The sequence below is a fragment of the Struthio camelus genome, chromosome 23, assembly GCF_040807025.1.
Source record: "Struthio camelus isolate bStrCam1 chromosome 23, bStrCam1.hap1, whole genome shotgun sequence".
NCBI lineage: Eukaryota > Metazoa > Chordata > Aves > Struthioniformes > Struthionidae > Struthio > Struthio camelus.
In genome coordinates, this window is record NC_090964.1 from 11174533 (window position 1) to 11199160 (window position 24628).

General features: G+C 50.7%; 1 protein-coding gene across 12 annotated transcripts in view; it reads right to left on the bottom strand.

The window, feature by feature from the left end:
* Window positions 1–233: 233 nt before the first annotated feature.
* Window positions 234–24628, bottom strand: part of FHL3 (four and a half LIM domains 3) — a 31843-nt gene continuing 7448 nt past the window's right edge. For 4 of the 12 annotated variants that reach the window (XM_068917249.1, XM_068917245.1, XM_068917247.1 and 1 more), the window contains exons 2-6: window positions 5021–5205; window positions 4764–4938; window positions 3970–4139; window positions 3474–3660; window positions 234–2269 (exon numbers count right to left, since the gene is read on the bottom strand). In XM_068917249.1, coding sequence (XP_068773350.1) covers window positions 2118–2269; window positions 3474–3660; window positions 3970–4139; window positions 4764–4938; window positions 5021–5176 — 840 coding nt within the window. In that variant the 5' untranslated portion in view covers window positions 5177–5205 and the 3' untranslated portion in view covers window positions 234–2117. Of the gene's footprint in view, window positions 2270–3473; window positions 3661–3969; window positions 4140–4763; window positions 4939–5020; window positions 5206–9344; window positions 9370–10185; window positions 10436–17827; window positions 18073–18599; window positions 18787–24628 lie in introns of those variants that run through there. The other 8 variants (XM_068917246.1, XM_068917251.1, XM_068917241.1 and 5 more) reach the window with 7 other exon arrangements.

Consider the following 24628-nt stretch of genomic DNA (forward strand, 5'->3'; position numbering starts at 1 on the left):
GCGGATGCGGCGGGAGCTGCCGCTCCTGGGCTGCGATGCAGCGTGGCGCAGCCGGGGCGTGAGGATGGGGAAGGGACTTGCCAGGACCCCGGCCTGTCCCCACGGTGGAGCTAGGGGAGATACCTGCAGGGAGCCACAGACCACCTCTGCTTTTGGAGGACAAGGCTGAGCGCAGACCCCTTCGGGCAGCCCGCCGCCCTGCGCCTGCTGCTCAAGAAACACGTGAAAGCAAGTGTCACTAAAACAGTTTATTATATAAAGCCTTAGGAAACATACAGGAGGTGAGGTCTAGGACACTTCCTTCTAGAGACTGCTCCAAGCTCCTTAGAATAGTGAACACACAAACTCTGATTTGCCTGCATCAAAGCTTTCAAACGAGGGTTCAATGAGGATCTGAATACAGAATTAATAACTCTAACATGCATAACGTTCTCCGTTCGTAAGTGAATCCTGTGACGGGGGCTAGCCCCTTCATCCTGCGCTTTGGTTACAAAATGACAGATATTCACGACAAGAGAGTACAAAAGGAGAAAAAAACCCACAAGAGATGCATTCAGAAAAGCCTGCGGCTGTCTAAACAGGAAAGCAGGGTTGGCACAAGCGCCCCAAGCACGCTAGAGCAAGGGGGACAGAGGCAAGGCAGGCATGAGCACCCAAAGGGGCCGTGGGGGCCCGGGGCCGGCTCAGCTGTGGGGCAAGGACAGCACAAGCCCTTGTGTGGGACCGGGAGGGTTCAGCAGCCTGTGTGCTATTTTGCAGTTAGGGCCACAGCAGGGACTTGGGAGCTGCAAAGCTTCTCCCCAGGGGAGCCCAGCTGCCACCCTTGCTTTGCCTCTCATTCGGGAGGAGCGTGGCCAGGGAGCCTCTCCCTGTGCCGGGCAGGAACGCTCAGCCCCAGCAGGAGCAGGGCGGGGGGACGCCCCGGCCGACCTTCGGGGGCTCGCTGCGCCACGGAGCTCCTGCCTTCCTCCCTCCATCCGCCCCAGCGGCCACCAAGCACAGCAGCAGCCTGCAGACAACTCCAGAACTAATGAAATGTCTTTGGTGATCTTTGTGTCACTGCCGGCTGGCCTCGGTAAGGCAGTCCCTATTCTGCAGTTCCCCATGAGAGGGAACGAGCAGGAATAAAAACCCTCAGTGCTCTAACAGCCTCCAAAACACCCTGCTCCGCTGTTTCGCTAGAAGTATCTCAGGCAGCATCACCAGCTCTAGCTCGGGTAGCTGCAAACACGGCCACATGTGCAAACAGCTACAAGGCAGCTTCAGGGCTGAACAGAACAGAGGCAGCCGTGGGGAGGTTGCAGCACAGGCAGGAGGATGGGAATGGGCCAGAAAGGTGGCAGGGCTAGAGTGCTCCATACTCACTGGCGGTTTGAGGTCCTTTTCCACATCTGAGTGAGAGCAATTCCGTGGAGACACGCAGAGCAAAGGGCCTGGGCCCACAAAGGGTGAGGTGGCTAGAGAAATGGGGAGTGGTTCCCATCTGGCATGATGCATGATATTCTTCTGACCGTGCTCCAGCCTGGTGTCCCCAGACTTCCCAAATGGGGCAGGGAGAACCTTTTGGGCCCAGGTCATGCAATGCCACAGGCTAAACCGCGCGTGCAGAAAAGGCCATGCTGCAAAGCCATCCACTACACAGGCTGACAAGGCCAAGCTGCACGGTCTAGGAGCTGCTGTCTTGATCACACAGAGCAAAGGGAGCACACAGGGAAAAGAGAAAAATCCGCATTGTGCAAAAGAGGAGTGAATACATGCTGCCAGCGTGCAGATCCAGCAGACCAATGCTGAAGCCACTGCTGCCTGCCCTTTGCTCAGCCGGGGGCCCTGCGCTCTGCTAGTGCCCAATCAGACAGGAAGCAAAAGGAAAGACTAAATAATGGGGGATCTTGAAGCTCCTTTTCCAACTTTTATTTAGCTTTGACTCTGCACAGAGCCTTAGCATAGCATACTCTAGCCTTCAGGGAGGGGCACAGGAACCTCCTGAACACACCGCGGCTCGGGGTCAGCCCTTATCTCCTGTGCCTTGTGCTCTGCCCCTGAAATGCTGTTGGGGATATTTGGCACAAAGACCCTGAAGAATAGAGAAAGCCCCTGCCCCACGGCTGCTCGGAGGCTCATAGGTCGCTGCTGCAGTCGCGGCACAGGATCTCGTCGTTGTCAGGGATAAAGCCTTTCCCGACCAGCGAGGTCTTGCAGCGGGCACAGTTAAAGCAATTATGGTGCCAGTGACGGTCCTCAAAGGAGACATATTTTCCACCGCCAAAGCCTACAGGAGAGACAAAGTGCAGGGTTAAAACTGCTGGAGAAACTAGGACAAGCTTCCTGCACACAAATGAGTCTTGGCCTGCTTTGCTCCAAACCAGGTGTTCAAACACATCCCTGCACCACGGCACCCAAGTACCCCACTGTATTAAATACATCTGAAACAGGCATCCCTGCTCTACATGGGGCGTGAAGAGGAACAAAACGATTTCACACTGGAATTCTGCAGGGTCGAGACCCCTGGGCCAGAACCACCATTTCCTCCCCAGAGAGGAGCACAGAGCAAAGCGAGTGACTGCGACAGACAACCGGGCTGGCGGGAGCTCCCAGCGGCGTCGCCTGGAGCGGCCCCTTCCGAAGTACACGTTAATGAAACTCTGGGAAAAGGCCCCCTGCCATCAGCCGTGCCCAGGCTCCCGCAGACCCCGGGGGCAGCTTCCTCCCCGGCTGGGCAGCGGTTAGACACATGGGCTGTGACCCCTGTTTTCCTGGGACAGCGACACACTGACAAGCACCAGACAGGAAGCAGGGTGCCCCGGAGCCGGAGCCGCTGTCCCCAGCTGGAGTCGCAGTCTGAGTCACCGGCTGGGCTGACTCATGGCTCTGTCTGTCTTCCCAGGAGCAAGAGACGAGTCGCAAAGGGAGAGGTCAAGTGGGGGAGGACAGGGACGAGGCCAGACCCTCTCAGGGGTTTCCGCAAAAGAGTGAGCCCTGCTTCCCCCATCCGTGGTGGTCATGGCAGGCCCAGACTCCCCTGCAGCAGGGCTGCAGCCCCAAACAAGGCAAGCTAGAGACATGAGATCACACTGCGAGGGCTCATCTTGGGAACCTTTACCCCTGCACACCTGGGGAGAGGGCATTCCCCTCAAGAGGGCACAGCTCACAGCTTTGAAGATGTAGATGAAGGAATACAAGCAGCCCTAGGACCGCTACAACAGAGCGATCCTTTCTCATAGGGTCCCTGGGCAAGCAGCTGCTGCTGTTTCCCTGGGGAACATGTCGAGGGCACCTTTCACTCACCAGCACTTGTCCCTGGGAAACCCAAAGTGCCTAGTGACACATAAGCATGGTGGAGAGCTATGCCAGCACCACATGGGCCTGGGTCACGTGTGAACTCCAGAGGGCAATTTCACCCAGAGAAGTCATCACCCAACTGGAAACAGGGCAGGTAAGTCACGTCCTGCTCCAGGGCCACTCGGCATGCTCACCTGTGATGGGCTTTGTGCAGGCACTGCACTTCTTGGCATAGAGGTTGCCAAAGCACTTAATGCAGTACGGGTTGTCATCCTGGGAGGTGAACTGCTGGCCAGCCAGGGGAGTCTTGCAGCCCGTGCAGACGAAACACTCCTTGTGCCAGGGCTCATCCCGGTAAGTCACTCCTCCCTTCGTCAGGGACTGTGGGAAGAAAGAGCGCACTGGTGATGCACAGGCACTGTGGGAAGTGGGCAGCAGCACATAAACAGCAGTTAGCAGAGCAGGGGTGCTGTGTCCAAACCTCACTCCTGCTGGGCCCGCGTTACTGACTGCAGGCAGAAGCTGGGCCATGCGAGAGTCCTCTGCTCTCCCTTTCTAGTTAAGGGAGATGCAGCCACAGATGGGGTGCAGAACAACACAGGAAGCAACCCCCAGCACGCTTACAGCAGCCTTTCATGGCAGGAGTGGATCAGAGACCTTGGAGCCTTTGGGCTATCAGGCCACACATACCTTTTTGCAACGAGTGCAGCGAGGAGCAAACTTGCTCTCATAACAGGGGACACAGTAATAATCCTTATTGTCTGGGATGAAGGATCGTGACCCAATAGGCTGCTGGCAGCTGCTACATATGAAGCAATGTTCATGCCAGGTTTGTCCATTGTACTCCAGCTTACGGGATCCTGCAGAGAAAGCCATTCTCAGTGTGACATGAGGGTGCAGCACAAGACACACAACTGGGACATGAGGAGGCTGCACAGGATACACTGCACTCCCGCGCACCAGGCTCTTTGCCTGCCTTCCCAGTCACCAGATGGCACGGCAGAGCAGGGGCACCGCAGGGAGCTGGAGGTGGGCGCCCAGGCCCACCCCTGCAACAGCGCAGGGAGGGCTGCGGGAACATGCCCAGCACCGGCACACAGGCCGCGGCAGAGAAGCCTGCGGTAACCTACAGCTGAAGATGGTGCAGGAATGGCCAGGCAAAGACACACCTTTGCCTCAGGCTGTCTCCAGGGACACTCACATGCCTTCAGTCATTCCCTCTCAGCAGCACACATCAGAAAATAACCCAGGAAATCCTTTGCTATCTCCTCCCCATCTTTTGTGGGGAAGTAAGCTGGGAACAGACACAGGGCTGCTGTGGTGACCGCAGCTCAAGATTCTGCTGTTTTGCCAGCAAAGCGAAGTGCCCAGCCTGCTCCATGCAGTATCACCTCAGCTCTCTGGCTTGCTCCCCTGCATTGAATTCTGCCACCTCAGGCAGCACTGCTGGAACAATGGCAATGCTTGGCTCTGCACGCTCCTACCTGGCATGACCGTCTTCTCACAGGCAATGCATTTTGAGGAGAACTCATTGCAGTAGCAGTCGTTGCACAGCAGCTCCTCGTCCTGGCAGGTGAATGGCTCGTCAGCCAGCGAGCGGTCACAGCGGAAGCAACGAAAGCAATGCTCATGGTAATGGCGATCCTCATAGTACAGTTCCTGAGGAAGACAGCAGATGAGGAGGACAGGGGACCAAATGGACTAGGGGACAGGCCTGCTGGCCACAGGGTCCCATACTCACTCTGCAGTCATGGCCGATCAGCTCTTTGCACTCATCACAAGTGTTGGCAAAGTGGGCATCATAGCAGGGGATGCAATATGGGCCATTGTCCATCTGGATGTACTTGCGCCCATACAAGGACTCCTTGCAGTTGTCGCAGTCAAAGCACTCTGTCATGGTGCCAGTCTGAGGGCCTCCTTCACCTGCTAAGAGATCAACAGAGATGCTGGGTTAGTATCAGCTTACACTGCTCGAGATGTCCCCTGCACAGCCCTGCCATCTCCAGAGGGCAAGGTCTGCAAATCCCTGCCAAAGACTGCACTGTATGGCACTGGGCCAAGCAGTGCCCACCATCAGGACAGGACAGAGACCCGAGCTGCAGCATCTGTTCCTCGGCTGTAGGCACTTCTAGGCACTTGCTGCATACAGTCAGGGCCTGTGACGAATCTTCAGATTTATACTCGAGTACAACAACTGGAGCACCAATAGCCATCGCTCAGAGAAACCTAGACACGTAAGTATGCAAATGAACTTCTTACTGTCTGTCTCCTTGCTGGGAAGCAAAGGGTAAATTATGACCAAAAGAGAGAAAAATCTTTTTGCAAGAAAAATTTTGATTTAGAATTTTTGTCCTAAAACAGGTCCACATTGGTGTGCACCCACTTCTGCATGGGAGGGACAGCCACCTTGAGGGCGATCCATCTAACAATAACCTCTTCACAGACCCAAACTCAGCTGTGACTATGCCCCTGGACTGACAGCAGAATTCTTCCTGACAGCATGTGAGCCAGTGCTTTGCCTGATCTAGTTTTCAGCATCTTGAATTCTGGAACATCTCCAGAACTTTATAGCAACTGCTCCACAAGGAAGCAGAAATCAGGCACCCCATGCTATGGCCAGCTATGAAGATACATCCTAGCGAATCACTCTGCACATATTGCTCCAACTACAAACATTCTTGAAGGAGAAAGTTTGGGGGAGGGTATGTGCTTTACATGCAATAGAGGTGTTCTAGTTTTGCACACAGGACATCAGGCATGTCTCATTGCCCCCATCTCCCTGCAAGATAGGAGGCTTGTGGAGATATTCCAGACAAACTATTTCACCTTATCTGGAACATTAATTCCAGAATAAAAGTATCGTCCTTCTGTTCAGTTTAACTTGCTTATTCCTAAATATGGAATTGTTCACTTGCAAATTCACACCCTTGTTTAATACCAACTTGCTGTCAAGTGTAGACAAGCCCACGAAATTACATCTAAGCAGTCAGCTGCAGAGAGCCACACTCTGCAGTTTTCTTTGTGAAACCACCCACTTCAGAAAGAGCTATTACGGCATTACGGCACAATCTACAGTTTGGTGCTTAATGGGGCAAGGAGCTCGCTGCCGCCTTCTGCGCCTCCCTCCGCACGGTCTCCTCAGCTGCAGTGGGTCATTTTTCTTGCACTGGAAGGCAGCCCACGGGCAGGAGCTGATACGGACGGCTCTGACTCACCGCAGCAAGCTCACCAGCACTATTCTTGGTCTGGCTACGCAGCGCCCAGCTGTTGTCAGGCCTGGTGAGTGCTGAGATAGGGCTGCTGGTGAATACATCTAGTGTTCCCACATGGCTACGTGACCAACAGGCTGGGAACAAAGTCCCTTTTCAGACGCTCTCCTGAACCAGCCGCTTCCCTCCAGCCCGTATCTGCCCTCTGGCTCCTCCGGGCATGGCTCACGGCGGGCTGGTGGGACAAGGGCAGCCGAGCAGAGTGCCGGCTGCGCGCCAAGCAGCCCCGGGGCTGGAGCTACGGCTCTGCCTTGCTCCCGAGTGAAGCAGCCGCAGCAGGCCCGCTGCGGCGGGTGGGCAGCGAGGCCGGGGTCCCCGGCTGGACGTGAGGCGGGTGCTCCGAGCTGTGACTCGGAGAAGCCACCGGGTGCCAGGCCGGGGCGGCCGCTCCCCCAGCCCCGGGCGCCCGCGGCAGGGCACCGCACCACGGCTCTCCCCGCAGCGCCCGCCGGCCCGTGGCGGCTGCTTCCGCCCAGCCTCCCTCCTCTGCGCCTCACTTGCCTTCGCTTCCCGAGGCCCTCCGGGACCTTTCTCTCTGGGAAAGGGTGAAACCAAACTAATAACCCTCCTCCGCCTCCCCATCCTGTTGAGGAGAGGAACTTTCCAAGGTGTGTCTGTAATAAAAGGGCCTCCAGAAAGCACTCATACCCTGGCAGCTGTGATATTGTCTAAGCAGAGGCTACCGTGTCGCTAGATGAGCTGTGCTTTACCTCCGTAGCTCTATAATAAGGAGTCAGAGGACATCAGAAAACACAAAAGAAGGAAAAACTTGATGGGAAAAGCCTTGGATCTTCCTGGCGACATGGGCTCAGCCTCCTGGGAGCTGTTGACCCAATCCAAGACACCGTCTCTCCACACGTCTCAGCTCCCAATGCCAAAAGTACGGGACAGCACTTGCCAGCGTCACGGGGGAAGGAGGTGGTCCGGATAAAACTCGTGAAGGGCGCACACGCCTCCAACCCACGGACGGCCCTGCAGGGGCAGGTGTTGCTGCCCTGGGAGTGTGACGTCCCCGACCCCAACACATGCCCTCCTGCAGACCCCCTGCCAGACACCGAATGCAGGAGAGCTGCAGAGCAGCGTGAAGCTGCTCCACCACAAGTGTCCCCAGGCCAGAGCACTGGGCCAGAGCACTGGGCCAGAGCACTGAATTTGCCAAATTCATCCATGCTCCTCTGTGGCAACTGAGCTATCAGTGTCAGCAAAACCAAGAATAGGTCCAAAAAAAAGAAAAAAAGTGACAAGATAGGAACATTTCAATCTCAAATGTTGTTTGTCTTTCATCTTCCTGTCAGTGTCAATCCCCTTCTCCCTCCGCTGCCAAGGCCAGCTTGCATTTAAGTGCTTACCAGGACACTCCTGCTAATCCCTGCACTGGCATAAGTCACAGGTTGGCACACACCAGCCATGCCGCAGTGCACAGATGCCTACAGTGGGCAACACTGCTAGGGGTCACCTGGTGTCATTTTCCCTGCAGAAACACAGCACGGAGAGACTGTGGAAGAGGAAACGAAAACCACATAGAGCCTTTGGTGCTGCCCATACAACTGATCTAGCATTCCTCGTTCCCTTTGTCTCTACTACTCTTTGAGTAGCTTCTCCTAAAAGTCAGTCTAGCTGTCACCCGCTCCTTGAGCCAACCTCACGTTCTCCAAGCTGAGGAGTCCGGACAGGCCAGGAGACGTGCAACCATCAGCATGGCAAGTCCCAGGGCTGTCACATGGCAGACGGCTGTGAGAGCGTACAGGATCAGACTCCATGCTGCCTTTTCCAGAGAATAAAGAACAGGCCCAGGAAGTTTGCTCAGGGTTATTTGTGTTAGATAAGCTGCAAGGAAGGGATCTGTTTGCTCTCTTTGTTCTGGTCTCACACGCCGTGCTGGGTAGGGGTGTTAAACCCCTAAGCAATGCCAAATCAAACACTGCATCCTCACCCCTGAGGACCCGGCACTGCTGGAGACCAAGTTCATGGAGAAGAGGAAGGTGAGACAAAAGAAAAAGAGCAGAAAACAGTACAAAAGCCCACAACCCTTACTGTGATTGTCATGAGAAACTTGGAAATTGTCTCTATTCAGGCAGAAAAGAGGTGGATTTTAAAAATGCATTAAAACAAGAAGAAAAAAAAGAAAAAAGCAGCCTGTTAGACCCAGATTTAGAAGACACAACACGGGCAGTCACCACGCGTGCTAATTAGCATGTTCCGGTACTCTGCAGCCTGCACCACCCTGTGAACACTAGCTGCGTGCTAAGCCGATGGAGGTAACGCCTTCGATTACCCATCAAGACCCTGCCTAAAAGGACAGGGCTCCAGCTGCAGAGGCTCCTCGCGCACAGAACTGCCGTTTAGGGCCTTTCACAGGCGCTCCCCTCGTTTCGCAGGGCGGCACCCGCAGCGCGCGCGCGCCCGGCCGTGCCGCCCCTCGGCCCCAGCGCCAGCCGCCGCTGCTCACCCGGCTGCCGCGGTCCACCGCGCCGCCAGCCAGCTTCCCCCCCGACCACGAACCGAAAGCGCGTTCGTTTTTATTATTCCTGTGGTGAACGGAACAAAACCCAACCCCTAAACAGGATGCACAGGCTGGTGCCTCTTGGCCACAGCGAGACTACGGTCGGCGGCCGAGGCGGGATAACCGCGGTCCCCGCGGGACACGGGCTGCCCGGAGCAGCAGCAGCAGGTCCCTGCCCCCAGGAGCTGGACCTGGGGCGTTCTCTCAGCTGTCTCACTGGCTGGCTGAGGGCAAAAATAAACAACAGGTCATATGCCCGCCAGCTGTCTCCCCTTTCCCTTTGACAGATATACTTGTCCTCATGGAGAAAAGGAAGTCCAGTTCCTCTCCTGTGCCCAAAAACAAACGAGAGCTCCTCTCACAAACAACATCTGAAGTGCTCCGGGACGCAAATCTGATCAGCCTGGAACAGAGCTCAGAATAGCTGCCTGCATGAGAAAGGTCAGCGATTCGTCAAGGACGCGCGGCAGGGTCCACTTTCTAATTGGAGAGCAACATACACGTAACACCACGCTGGTGTCATTGTCCACAGCAACCCAGCAGATGGCTTAGCAACAGCCCCAGGAGATTGTTACCTTAATTTTAGTGTCTATAAGCTGGGGGCCTATTATGCAAAGGTGGCGGTACAGATTGCCAGGGCCAGGCTTTCTGCTAGATGCACTCACTCACGAGTTTAACCAGGCTTTTGAGACGATTCCTGCTACAATGAACTCCTTCAGCCAGAGGTCTCACTTGCACGGTGAGCCAAAAACCCTGTGTAACTTCACACCAGTTTGTTGTTCGTTGTCAGGTCACAGCCAGCTGCTCCACGAAGTGATCCTAGAGCAACCCATATGGCTATTCCTAGGAAAACACTTAATCTTTCCAGGACACAGGAATAGACCTGCCTTTGCCTGTGTCAGGTTCCTGTCTATTCTCATCTTCCCGGGGCTGCTCCGAGCACAACTTGTGCACTGGCACTTCATACCTAAACAACTATGCAGGAGAGAAAGCACAACCGCGCAGGGAAAGGCGAGTGTTCCCCTTGTAAGGATGAAACCGCCCAGGGGACAAGCTTTGGAGGAAGGTTCTCAAAGCGCTTCAGGGTCAGAAGAGAATAACACTTTTTGTTCCCTGTTGCCTTTCCAGACTCACCATAGCTCCTGGAATCTGTGTTAAATTGCTGCCTGTCGCCGACCCTAAAAGGGAAACCAGCTGCTGCTTGTCCTGAGGAGCAGCTCTGGCCCATCACAGCCAGGCCGGGAACGTTTTCAATCCCCTTTTCCTGACGCTGTTCCTGGGGCTCCACTCAGCGTTACTGCTGCCCCGGCCGGAGGGGCCAAGGCCGGCGGCGGCTGCGCGGGGCCAGCTCCCACGAGCCCGTCCGCTCCTCCGCGCCGGGTGATTTGCACCTCCTCGTGCCATTGCCACCATCGCTCGTCTCTGGGGGACTTCCAGTGTCCTCAGCACAGCTCTGGAGACCTCCTGCAGGACCAGCGACCGCCGGCGGCCGCCCGGTCCCCCCGTGCCCGGCCCGCCGCAGGGGGCGGGCGAGCCCCTGGCAGCGCGCGCGGGCAGGCCGGGGCGCCGAGCGGCTTCGGACGGCTCCTGAGCCGTGAGAACGGCCGCGGGCCCGGCGCAGCGCGAGCAGCGTCCCGCCAGGCGTGGAAAGGGATCTTGCTTCTGGGTGAGAGGTCAGAGAAAGCTTGCCAGGGAGGTGCCGAGCGTTTCATCAGGGCAACCGAGCTGGATCCAGCTTGCACGGAGCATCGTCGGGGAGTTGTGTTGCGTCAAGCCTTCACTCGCCTGTTCTCAGATCCACTGAGTCACTTCCTGCCCCCGGAGCTCGCTGCCGCGCGCCCCTCCAGCCCCGAACCTCCCCGCGGACAGCTCTGCCGCTTGCAGCGCGGAGGGCTGCTCCGGGGGGCCGCGGTGCCGCGAGGAGCGGACCCCCGGCGCCACCAGCACAGCCGTGCGCCCGCGCAGCTCCCTCGACGCCCCCGCTGCGGACACGGTGGAGGACCCCGCCGGTCGCTTCTCCGAGGCATGGGGACGACTTCGGTCTTATTCTGCGGTTCAGCAGCCGCCTCCGAGCCGCCGCCGGGGCGGAGGAGCGAGGCAGCGGGGCGTGCGGCCGCACAGCCCTCCTCCCGCCAGCGCAAGGGCAGCCGGGCAAGCTGCGCCGGCCCGGGCGCCGCGGTAGCTTTCCCCACGCGCGGGCAGATCAGCCTCCTGCCCAGAGCAGCACGTTCATCAAAATGCCTGATTTATCAATAGTGACTCTTTTTGACAGCTCTTACAAGCGCGTATAAGTCAGAATAGATGCTAAAAGCGCAACTGTCCCATGTACTGTCTGGTCCTCTCCTTAAATGGAGAAAACCTTTCACCCGATGACAGCCTACAAACTCCACTCCAGTCCCCACCAAAGGACCTCCGCAGGAAGCACTGCGCTGTTTGCACAGCGCCGCGACGGAGATGTGGCACAGTCCAAGGTCCGGGCAGCAGCCGCCACGGCGAGGTCCTGGTCTCGCCGGGAGAGGCGCAGGTGCTGCAAAGCCGAGCGGCGCCTCCACCTGCAGCACTACCTGCCTGCGGGAAGGGGGCCAGGAGGCGCCCACTAAAGGCTGGTGCACGGAGACCACTCATACCTAAAAGCAGCTTCCTAGAGAGAGGAGAGGCAGATGAAGGAGGTTACCACAAGCTCAACAAGAGCGCTGGCAGGCCACATAGCCACAGGGCGAAGCACGAAGATATGTGGTTCGGAGGAGGAGAAACAGAAGATCCATTCAAACAAAAACAGTGAAAAATGCCAGGCTTCCCGTGGGCGCCCATCCTCACCGCATCCACCCGCCTCTCAAAGCCCCAGCGCAGGGAGGGCAGAGCACAGGCCTGAGGAAGGCAACAGACAATTCAGCTCTTGCTCTAAGCTTATTTTCTTCAGAGGAAGCTAATTCTACTGGGGTCAGAAAAAGATGTTTAAAAGTCCGTGCTGTGCCATCATAAAAGCTTCACCTAGAAAGGTAGGAGAGGAGGATTTTAGAGTCAAAATATATTAAATGCCTATAAGGATTAATAAACTATTTCAGGTTCTGACAGCACAGCTACCAACAGCAGAGCTGGCAGGATGCACTTGGAGCAAGCACCCCGTTATCGTTCCTGACGTGAAAACTGAATGTTTGCTCAAGAGATCAGCTGTTCATCTTATTTTAAAACGTACACAAAATTAGATAAGCCAGTGGGTTTAAGCACATTCTGGGCATTCAACAGGAAGTCATGAATGGAAAACATTTGGGCAGTTTGGATCTGTCATGATTCAAACAGACCACTTAATTGAAGGAGGAAGTCCAAGAGCAGAGGGGTAAGATATGAACACATCAGAAATTTCTCCCCAGTCAAATAAGTCCCTTTTACCAAATGGTTAGAAAACCCATGGCTTTCCAACATGCCAGAAGAGATTCTGGCCAGTCTCTTTTTTTCTTCCTATCAAGGGTAGAAGAGTTCTGGGAGATGAGAGAAACAGGCAGACCCAAGCACCATGCTGCAGGGACCTTCCCTTGCCATGTGCAACACCGACCAAGCAAAAGAAGCCTGCTGGCCCGAAACAGCTTGCAACAAACAGGTTCGCTACAGGGGAACTTGTAACCCACTATAGGGCTGGCTGCAGGCAGCAGCTGCAGACATGGCCAGGGTGACCATAATAGGAAGAAAGACACCAGAGCCAAGTTTCAGAGAGCGTGACTGAGCACAGGAACTTTGGTGCGATTAGAGGAGCGGGGAGGCACACTCCTGGCAAACGGCTGCTCATATCAACTCTTAAAAAGGAGTAAAGAGCAAGCGTGCAACTGCTTTCTGAACTCCTGCTCCCTTCTCCCCACAAGCATGTTAGTCATCCCATCTAAGAGAGATGGGTAGGTTCTCATTTAACTATGGTAACAGTGATGTCAAAAAATTAAATCTCCAGAGCATTTTCCCTCCAGTTACATGTGCTTCTATAAAAGGTGAATTCTGCCTTGCTGTCTCTTCCTCAAAGAGAACTGAAGTGAGGTCCCCCGGCAGGAACTGCTCCATGCCGCGGGGCTAACGCTGGTCACTTTGGACATCGGGTTCTCTTCCACAGGCCTCCCTTTCTCTGAAGCCCATTGGTTCACATAACACCTAAGCCTGGTAGCCCAAAATGTTTTCCTGGAAAGAATCAGAATAAGCTAAAAAGGCTATTAACACCCTCAGCTAGTGGGCTTACTGTCAGGTTCTACAAGTAATAGTTGTATGCGAGAGTCTTTCAGTCTTTCTCCTGAAGATTTTGAATGTTTTCTGTTTCTAAAGATCTCTCAGTCTCATGCCTTAGGGTACCTCTACTGCACAGCCAAGCTCTGCTCTCAGTGCTGGGAGCAAAACATGCATGCCACGCTCCTGGAAGCGCATCAGCACAGCTGACCACCTGATGAAGGAGGTTTTCAGTAAGCAGATAATCTATTGCTGTAGGAGTTAGAGAGTCACAGAAACACTCCAAAACTGAGGGAAAAAAAACTGTAAAGTTTCAAAAGGCAGGATGGATGCACAGGACGGTTACTGATGAACCTCAGTGATGACAGAGTAAAAACCCACCCGAAGCTCAGTAAAAGATTTTTTTTGAAAAGCATTTTCAAGGCACACGATCATCCATGTCACAGCACACAGAACAGTCACAGAACCAACATCCAGAAAGTCATGCTCCCTAGATGCTCCCAGGGAGACCTGGATTTCTGTGATTTGGGATACGTGCTTCCAGAACGGTCATCTGTTTCGACATACCACGAGCTGTACCCTTAGCAACATTGGGCTGCATACTGAAAGCAAGCGCACGCAGGCTTCAGGCTTTCTTAGTCTGAGAAAACAAACCCTGTCAATGCTAATTTTGATCATGAAACTCCCTGTGCTCTGATTCCAAGAGGAAGTCGCTTTGTTTGCGACAACTCAGAGAGGGGAAGAACATCGCAGGGCTTTAAGGCATCAAGGCTCACTGCTCCCGTGTGATACGCGCCGGCGGGCAAAGCGCAGGCTCAGCAGCAGCGCTTCCAGGGGCCATCGCAAGGAGGCTGCCAGTGTCAGACTTTACCAGCATCTCCCATGAAATTCCCAAAACGCAAACGTGCTTAATTGCTATCTGCTTGTGCCATCTTGGCCTCAAGAGTACTAGCAAAAATGCCATCAGTGAAGGGGTGTGACAAATCACACCATGGCAGTAAGCCAACATCAAACCCATGAACTTCCTTAATTTTCCTTTTTCAACTAGAAAATTGGGCCAGAATGAGGAACTTGTTGCTTGTGCAGGGCTGAATAGGCATTTCAGACATCTTGCGCAGACCGTACATTAATCATCGTGCTACGGGCAACAAACAGTAACGCAAACAAACAAACAAACCGTAAAGATAGCCATCAACCATATGAAGCAAATTAATGGGCAGTGGCTGGCCTCCAGGCCCCAAATTTCACACCAGATCTATGCAGAAGCTAATCTGGAAATTCAAACGCCTGTTGCTTAGAAAAGGGTTAATTTATAGGTTCTTCGTCCTTGTCACTATAAAGTAATAGACAAGAAAAGGAGCTGCAAGGAACCACTGGATGAGGTTCCATCAAGAAAGTCATGAACAGAGTATATATAAATGCACACAAAACTACAAATTGGTACACATGGTGCCTCACGTTATCTGCCTGTTGTAGCATGTTTTTCTTGTCTGTGTACTACAGCCTTCGAACACCACGCCAGTGTGATTACAGCCTCTCACGAGGACCAGGGCCCCTTCGTGAGGTCAGTATTCTCTGGGAAGCAAACAAACACCCACAAAGAGCGAACAGGGGAAAACGCATTCGCGCCCCAAACTCAAAAGACAATTCTGTTACTTACCCAGAGCCTAGGACGTCCACAGAGAATTGCTAAATATTCCCAGGGCAGAAACCCAGCAAGATCAACATAATGTCCGTGATATTACGAAAAGGAAAAGGGAGTCCCAAAGAGTAAGTACGTTATGAGGATTAAAATCTAGTAATAAAAGTTTAATTTTGGACTGAATTGATTTATGCCCATATAAACCAGCAAAGTTGGCCCATAGCCATATAAATGCCTAACTGCTTATCCAAACGGACAAATTGAGGACTCTGGCAATAATGTTTCAAAATCTCTTTGCCCCGTGCAATAAAGGTCACATCTAGCACACTGGACTTCAAACACGGAAAGCATGACAGGAAATGACTAACTGCACACTCAGGCCAATTCACCTTCATCTTAGATCTGCTCAGCACACCAGGATCATGCAATTCAAATAGACATCACAGCCTCCATGCAGAAAAAATAATCAGACTGCTCTAGTTGCTAGGTGTTGGGGTCTGCACATCTCTGTACAGAAATCACTGCAAAAAGTAGGAATTCTGCTGTTTCCCTAAACTTCTCTTACAATTCAAGCCATATGCTGTAGTTTTTACTATTCCTTCCCCCTCAGAAGCAGTTTTTTTTCTTTTTAAATGGAGGATGAAGACATTTTATTTCTGAGGTTATATATTATTTAAGCTAGCGTTTACAAAGCCTTTTGTAGTCCCTGGATAAAAGGTACTTACAACATTACACCTCTGTTTTGCACACAAAGGCATTCAAGGGGCTACTTCAAGCTTGCTGCTTAACAAGCGTGCACTTGGATTTGTGGACTGGCTGCACGGGAAGGATGCAGCTGCGGTGCACGTGCTTTGTGCTCACATGCTGAAAAGCGAACTTGCTTGGTCTGAACCCAGTCCCTTATTAACTGTCTTCTCCAGAAAGCCTGGCAGCTCTTCTGTTGATTAAAGGTCTGCTCAACTTCAGTTTTTATAAACAAAGCAGCTTTTACTTACAGGAGCAAGCAAAGACATATAAAACAGACATTTCATTTAATGCACAGCTATTACTTAAAGAGCAAAGAGATTGTTTTTTTCCCCTTAATTTGGTCAAAATATTCCCTTTTTGAGCTGATTCTTTGTTTCCCAGTCTCAAGCATTTGTAGTTGGATTCTTGCATACAACCAGATATACCAACTGCAAAGATAACCTAGAGTTATGGCCCTGGCACTTTTGTGCCTTTCCAGGCTGTTCTCCTGGCACGCAAAACCAGCGGAGCGAAGCAAGTGCTGGGTGCAAGGTGGCGGGGAGACACAGAAATGTCACTTGTGTGCCACACGTTCTTTCCAGCAGCCCGTCTCTCCTGTTGTCTAATCAGGAACTGTGGGCACCTGTGTGCTGGCCTCCTATGAGGAGCAAGCACAGTCTCTGTCTAAAGGACCTTTTACAGCCGTTAGTGTCCCTTGCAAGGAAAGGCAATTACAACTCTGTAACCCCCAGCATATCAGCACCTTCTAAATCTGGGGAAGGATTGAATCCTGGCAAAGACTGGCTGTCTCAGGTTACCATCCCCAGAACTGCTTGCTTGTGGTCTGAAACAAAACTAAGATCATCTGTTGCCTGGGAGATGCTGCATGTGCCAGCTGCAGCCGTCCTGGAAAAAGGTAACTCTACAAGGGCAGCAGAGCTGAGCCTGGAGAGTGCAAGGAACTGCCCAATGGAGACCGGCAGGGGATCCTGGAAAGCAAGAGGACACTCTCGTCTTTTAACCACTGCCTTGCCAACACAAAAATGAAACAAGTTTCCACCTCGTGCAGCTGATGCTTTCTTGGCTTGATGAGCTGGTCCCCAGGTGTCGTTTACTTCTGCCATACACAGTTAGTTATCTGCAAGTCAGTCTCCTTGTTAGAGCATTTCTCACTGACACCCTTTTAAATTACTCTTAAATATTGCACATTCTAAATAAGAGAAGCCGTCAGTTATAATCGTCACTTTTTTTTTTACGTAAAAGCTCTAAGAAGTAAGTCCTCGTGAGGACTAAAAAGAGATTTGCAAGAAGCGACATGCTTTCCGATTTCTGCCACGCTCTGCTGCAATGCTGAAAACTGTCGCCACATCCATGAAACTAAGTGGAAACAGCTATTACAAACGGGCACAAACGCTCACAAAGTTAAACGCGAACGCCTTCGCGCGACCCAGCTAAACATCAAGTTTCCAATACGTCTGCCCCTGCAGAAGCAGCGCCGCTGCTCGCCACGCCGACGGCATCGAGCCTGGGACCGCAGCACCCAGCAGCGCTGCTGGCCCGCGGCACGGGGAAGCGCCTGCGCTGACCGTGCCTAAGAACTTGAGAAGAGATGAAAACGGCTGCTGCACAGAAAGCAGGCGCCCTGCACGAACAGGGAAGGAACAACAATGTCAGAAAGCCCCTGATGCAGGCCTGTGGCTCCTCATCCTCTCACAGAAATCCGGGATTTGGACGGCGACTGACAGGACGCAGATTCGCCGTCGACACCAAAGAACTGAACGGCCAGGGTGCCAGCACAGAGGGCCCTCTCGCCAAGGCTTTCAGGTAAAGACCAGCACGAGCTGACGTTGCAGCCCCGAAGCAGACGACAAGAAGAAACGCCCGATTTCTTAGCTGCAGTGAGGCTGCTCCCGCTCATTGCCGGAAAAGACCAGCAGCCGCCCGCGCCCGTCCCAGGAAAGCGTCCGCTGGAGTGAGAGCGCGGCGGGGTGCCCCGGCGCGATGAAAGAGCTCCCAACGCCGGTCGCGTGCTCGGGCGGTTGGAGGATTGCAGGCTTCCCTTCGGCAAGGGAACACCACCACCTGGATACCCTCCCCTCTGCTCCCCCGACCGATCCAGACAAAAATGATTTATTTACAGAGCATTTGTCCCAAATCGGCAAACCCCACAAACAAAAACCTCAGACCAGTTCTCTTAACCGTTACCTTGCATTGCTGAACGCCCCGGATCGGCGTAACACCCAGCACGGTCTCAGCGGCTGCAGCGACGCAGGAAGCCAAGGCAGGACTGGCTCTCCTGGTGGCTCTCGCGGAGTCGGTTACAGCAGGTGTGACACACCAGAGCCTCTCACTACTAAATCATCGCTGCACTAGCAAAACAGCCGAGCGCTTGCCCAGAAACAAAAGCAGTCACATCATAAACCAGAGGGTGACCTCAGCACAGGGATTGCGTTTCCTACGGAGGTTCAGATTTCATTACTTGCGGCTGGAAATTAAGACTCTTACAATTAAAGTTACTCTAAACTTTCATAAGAAACATAAGAATTCCAGATTCTAATTTTGTCAGATATAATACACTTCTGAACCCTTTTTCCCCCCGCCAATGTCATGATGACAGAAAAGAAGAATGTACAAGCGAAACTCATAACAGAAAGTTAAATGCTAATAAACATCATTATTAATAAGCCTTTCCTAACAGGTCTCGGTGCTAACGAAGTCAGCAGCAGAACTCGCATCGATTTCCACTGGAAAGGACTAGTACAGAATGATCTACTTGGGGGTCCACTTAGTCAACGTTTTGGGACTGCCCCCTTCCCCTCTTAATCAGAGTTCCAGTTCTGCATCTTCTTCCAAAATTAAAACTCAAAACTATAAAGGATCTGAAAGCACAGATTTCACCATTCCTTAGTTGAGTCATTGTTCCACAGAGCATGAAGCATGATATAATCCGAGCACATGGTCTAACACCTTCACCAACCTGAAACGCGTTTGTGATTTTCCACACACAACTCTTCAGGGTCTCCAAAAACAACACATGCAAGACTTTTATACAGGCTCAGGGGGCCAGGCTTAATGTTCCTGTGACTTACATGACGTTTGCATAGGGTTGAGAAATACAAGAAATAAAACTTTTCTTGGTCGAGTTCCATGCAACACATTGTGTACTTTTTGCTATTAATGACTCCTTGGTAAGTACCACTATCACTCTACATATTCCAGAACACTCTGAATGAGATATTACAGCAATTTTCTTGGTATCAAAGTTTTCACTGAGTGTAAGATAGCTAGTGAAATACCTTAAGATTTCATTGCTGGCTTCTTTATGTAAAAATGCCCGCCCGTATGCTGAGAAAAGGGCAGGTGAAATGACCTAATTCTCATTCCAGTATATGAACTAAATATTAGCGTCCCTAAACAGAAAGTTTAGCTCCCTGTCTCCCTATTGCAGATAACACAAACATATGTGATGATCCAGTGCAAGATCGTAAGTGGAAGAGTGCTTAGTTTCCAGAGTTAACCAGACCTAAAATCCTGTACCTTTCATAGGATTACTGCGTCCTCCATTCCCTGCAAGATGTCACCAGCAAAAACATTATTTGCTCTTACAGCACCTGCAGGGCAGGGAGTTACTCTACCTCCCTCCTGGGACCTACACCCTGGAGGGTTTTGGCACAATGCATGCCTGGTGGAGCTAAAAATAGAACCAAAATCTGAGTCCTGTCCAGTGATTAAGCTGGAAAGCTTATTTCCTCTTCTGACATGGAGCATCTATCCCAATCCACCTGGAAACCACAAAGTCCACTGATGCACGTTATAGACCCACGTCCAAATGGATTCCACAGACCGAACTGCTTCTGAGAAACGGGAAAAGGAGAGGGAGAGACGGATGGACACACTCCTGCGCAGTTACTCTGCACTCCAGATCTTTTGTCCAAATAACACTGTGTCTTTGCTAGATACTCCTGGTAATTAAACTTGGAGCTTTAAAAATGAGCAAGTTGACTCATAAGAAGGCACTGGAATGCTGGAACCCCAAGAGTTATACCTCTGTTCAAACTGTGTTAGTTCTGAAGAGCAGAAAAGCCATTTTCTTCTTAAATGAGGGTAGTGGAATTCCAAGGTAAGGTCAAAAGCATGGCAAAAGTCAGTAGTTTAGGCCAGTACTTGGGATCGTGATTCTCAGAAGTAGTCTTTGTGCTCAAAGACAGTTCAGGATCTGCTTTTTTCGGTTCTTCACTATCCTAGCATCCTAGGCAACATCTAGGAATACCGCCCTCAGCTGCAGACCTCAAGGAGGAATTTTTTTGTCTTCAACCACGCTGAAGTCAGGCCTTTCAGTTCAACATTTTATATTATTACTATTTAACATCTTTTGAGCCTGAAAATCCAGAACATTTTTCCACAACAGTTCTAAGTTAATATATATGCTGTTTTAGTAGCAAACGGCATGATCTGCAGCCACTGACTGACCTACAACAGAAATTATCCAACTTCTAACACACTCACATGAGGGAAATCCTGTGGGCTTACATTATTCAAAAATAAGGTTGCTTTAGGGTTACAGGAACAACACACAGCCAGAACGGGCTTTAAACTGGGAAGATACAGTTTGCAAATAAACTGCCATTTGTTTTTACAATTCTCATTTTATATTAAGAAAAAAAAAAAAAAAAAGATCCTCCCCAAAGACCTCAGGAGCCAGAGCTCAGCCTGGAAAGGATTTTTATGGTCACACTGTAAACCCACAGAGAGTAGGGGGTCTCAAACGGAAACAGTTCATTATAGCTAAAACACTGATCCTGGGTTCTGCCTGGAACCAGCTGGGATTATTTCTGCAGTTAAGCAAATTACTGTTACTAAAATCCACTCTGATATTCAAAGGCACATGTAGAAGATGCTGAATAATCACTCTTCTTCCCAGATAACAAACTAGGAGCTGTATTTGTTGAGGGGTTTCTGTGTGAGCACTTGAAAACTAGATAAACAAATTCAAAATATCAAGGCCATATTTACATTCCAGGGCAATAATTAAATATCTATAATCTTGTGGTTCCAATATTCTAGGTTTTTCTATGCACTAAGATATTTAGTCATGTAAAACATCTGTAGCAGCTGGAAGACATTCATTTGGCCTGCTAAGATTCATTAGTTTAAAAATACATAAATAAAGTGTTCATTTCCCTTCCAAAATGCTAACACTGCTCCTGTCAGTTCTGCTAGGGTGCTTGGTGAATAATGCTTATGCAATCTTCTCAGCAGGAGGTATCAGATATCATAGTTTCATAAATGCATACAAATATCTTAACTAACACAAGGCTTGTATTTAGGTTAATGCCCTTTTGTGAACTGGTACTGACTAACCTAAGTCATTCACAGCAATATGAAAACCAGCTTGCAAAGAGCTGAATCCTGTTTTTATTCTTTCTCCTGTCCTCCTGACCTCCCAGCACTCAGGAGACTGCTGAAACCTGCTTTTAAAATTTCCTGATGCACAGAAGTTTTTCTTCAGAACTGGGATTGAGATACCTGTGTTAAAGGATTACAAAACCAAAGCCTCCATGCATACCCCTCTTTTTTCTCCAAGAAGTTCCACATAATTTAATACAACTTTCTAAAATAATCAGAGTAAACACAGGGAACAGCTGAGACTGTAAAAAAGAGTCGAGCTTGGCTTAGTATCTGTAGGAAATCGCTTTTCTGGGGAACAGTTTGCAAAGGGTTATTTATTGGCTAGCCCTTTTTCTTTTGCTGGAAGATGCTGAGGTTTTAGTGAAGTTTCTGCAGAGTATGCAACAGTATTCAGCATTCACTCAGCTAATGAGTTAAATCGTTGCAGCTCTCCGATGACTTGAAGATTATGGGTGTAGAAAAAGGGAATGCTCGGCTAGGGGAATGTTCAGCAGCCACGACCAAACTGCGGTTAAAACAGACACCAATGATCCTATTCAGCTCCCAAACCTCAGACAGTTTCCATTTTCTCAATAACAAAGCATTTTTGTGGAGTGAGGTAACAGGCCTCCATCTGCCAGGTCTAACTCTCCACTAAGATTTCCTAAGAGTGTGGCTGAACGAGGGCTGGCCGGCTAAGCTGGAGACAGCGTGCAAAAGGCAGGCACCCTTTACGCCTGAGAAACAAAGGGACAAAGCTGTAGCAGGGCAGACTCGGAGAGGAGCCTTTTTCGGACAGTCACACAAATTCTGCTGGGAGTTTGTATCAAAAGCAGCCTCAAGTACCCTCCAACCAGCGTACGACAGGAGAGCTCAAGAGGCCGAGGAAAGAGTGAGACTTTTCTCTAAGGATGGACTGGATCAGGCAGGAGGGAACAGAGGACAAACACATGTTGTAGCTTCGGTACTTAGCAATCCAGCACGGAAGTGTCAGAAGTACAGAGCGCTGTGATTTAAAAAGTGAACACAGCTCTCTGAGGGCATATGAAGAGCCGCACCGTGAAAATGGGAACGTAACCACCCTGCTTCCCTGGAGGACGGCAGCTCACAGGATGGGCTGCTCAAGCAGGGACATATCCTTCCACATCTGAAATGTTGTATTTCCAAGCCAGAATAGGTTACAGCCTGGGAACAGAGGTCAGCTTTTTATTTATTTATTGGCAGCCTGTAGCTTGGCATCTCAATTCCAGGGATGCTGAGCACCTATATCCTTCCTTTTGGTTCCAGGCAAAGACAGTGTTCAGCTTCTCTGAGAAGCAGCCCGTTCGCTCAGGTTCAGATACAGATTCTGCCTACTATCAGGACTCCCAAATCTGACTCCTCCTTTAAGCTGTCACTTGTCAGCTCCCTTGCAATTCCCAGAGTCTTAGCTCCAGATTCAACATATCCCAACATACCAGCCCTACCAAAGGATGAGCAGAAGGGAACACCACAACCTCAGGCTCACTCGTAAAAACAAAGGCAAAACCCTTGGAACAGCCCGGGGAGGTGAGGCTGGTTGGAAAGAGTTTGGAGGAGAAGGTGACTGCGCAGCACACAGGTCAGGAAAGGATCTTCATGGCATATGTGAGAGTCTTCTGATCTATTTTTTGTCCCTGCATATAGAAGGCTTTAAAAAGTAACGCAGGAGATTCTACTGGACACTGCAGCAGCTGGTGTGAATAGATGACCTGTGACTCGAGCAGGTCAGAACATACAGGACCCCAACTTAGCTACTTCTCTGGTGAATAGTGCTGCCAAGGGCAGTTATTCATGCCACTTGGAGCCCTCATTCTGCCTGCGTGACAGGAGCCATCTGAACACAAGTTTTAAGGATAATCACAATTCAAGGGGTTTAGAAAACATTTATAGAGAATTTATTCTGATGACATTATTTTTAGTCTGGTGCATCAGGTTTTGTATTTACAAGAACAACAACAAAGATTCACAAACATAAACTGCCCCAAAGCCATTTTGCATAACTTCTCTTGCAATTTACAACCTCCAGGTCTATGATATTACTGCAGTGCAAAGGAACAAGCAATGAGGATAGAAATGTTAGGTGCAGATGGTCTCATCCAACAAGCACCACAGCATCAACTTTACACACTTCTGCTATGCTGAAATCTGTACACTCATATATAGTAGTCATAAGCAATAAACTCCAAAACACATGGAGCAACTGGAACTTCTCTCAACTCACCTATAACTCCACTGAGCAATGCACTAATTAGGAGAGAAATTTCACTTCCAAAGATGCCAATTCTCTAGCCATCAGTCCTTATTTCTGCAGATGAGACACAGCCCCACAGAAACACACTGATGCAAACCAAGGAGGAACTTTTTAATATCAGAAAATACGAGGTATATGCCCCCCTCTGCTGCTAATTTACTGAATGGCCCTGCACAATTTCCTTCCTACCTATACATCAAAGTTTTCCTATCCAAAGCACAGGTAAATTATTCAGCAGGTTTTGTGAAAGCCTTTGCATTCCTGCAGCACATTCTTCTGGAGTTCTGCAAGCATAAATATTGATCTCCTCAGTGTCCAGTTTAATACCAGGCACCCAGTTGGATACTCAGAAAACCCAGCTGGCAAGTGGCATACCTTCCTTTCCCAGCCATGACAAAACATTTCCCAAGCCAGTTTTCTTCATAAGAAGAATGCTGCTGTCAAATCTCAAAAATCCACATTGCTAATTCTTGCCCTAATGCAAGGTCAGCCAAAAAGGACTTCCATCAGAGCTGAGCTCTGCGAGGGAAGGCTCCCTCGAGATTATAAGAATAGTACACTCAAGCCCAGATGGCAACAACGTGCAGAGCACATTTCCAGCAAACGCAGTGACTGGGCAGAGGACTACGTAAACCAACTAAAGTCCACCCTGATGTCTGCCATCTGCTAGCTAGATGCAAAAGTCTAGGCTGTGACCAGTGGGAAAGGTCAGGATAGTTTTACAGGCTTTCCAGATAGTGCTTTTGTTCTCACTATTAGCTTCTCAATTCCTTTGTTAAAAGATAATAATCTCTCTGTAAGGCAGTTATGTGGAGCCAAGAGTTTACATATTATTGCAAAACATATGCTTAAAAGAGACTGGAAATGATGTTGGCAGGGTTACAGAGAGGAGCAAAGCACAGCTTTGGGTCAAAACAAAACAAAACAAAACAATCTAAGCTAGTAAGTAATTCCCATGTGACAGTTTGGAAGAGCCAGCAAAAGCTTCTTCTAGAAAGAAAACAATACTGTGAGAACGAAGCTAACAAGAGCTGGCTCTTGAAAAAATAAAAAGGCCAGTAATAAGCCAGAGGATCACCAACAGCACATATCCAAGAGCATCTTTCTGGGAAACCAACTCAAGTCATTACCCTGGAAAGCCCTTAGGGATGAGGGGCCTTGAGGCTAAAAGCTGGCAAATTGTTTTATCAGTTAAGGTTGGTCCCAATGTTTCTAATTTGTTTTAGCCTACAGGTCTCTACAGAGCAACAGGTAAATTCAGGCTACTTCCTCTGGGAAGGGAAGCTGAGTGCTCAGTGAAGCTCTGCCCAGATGAGGGACGTTTTTAGGATGTTTCCCACCATCAC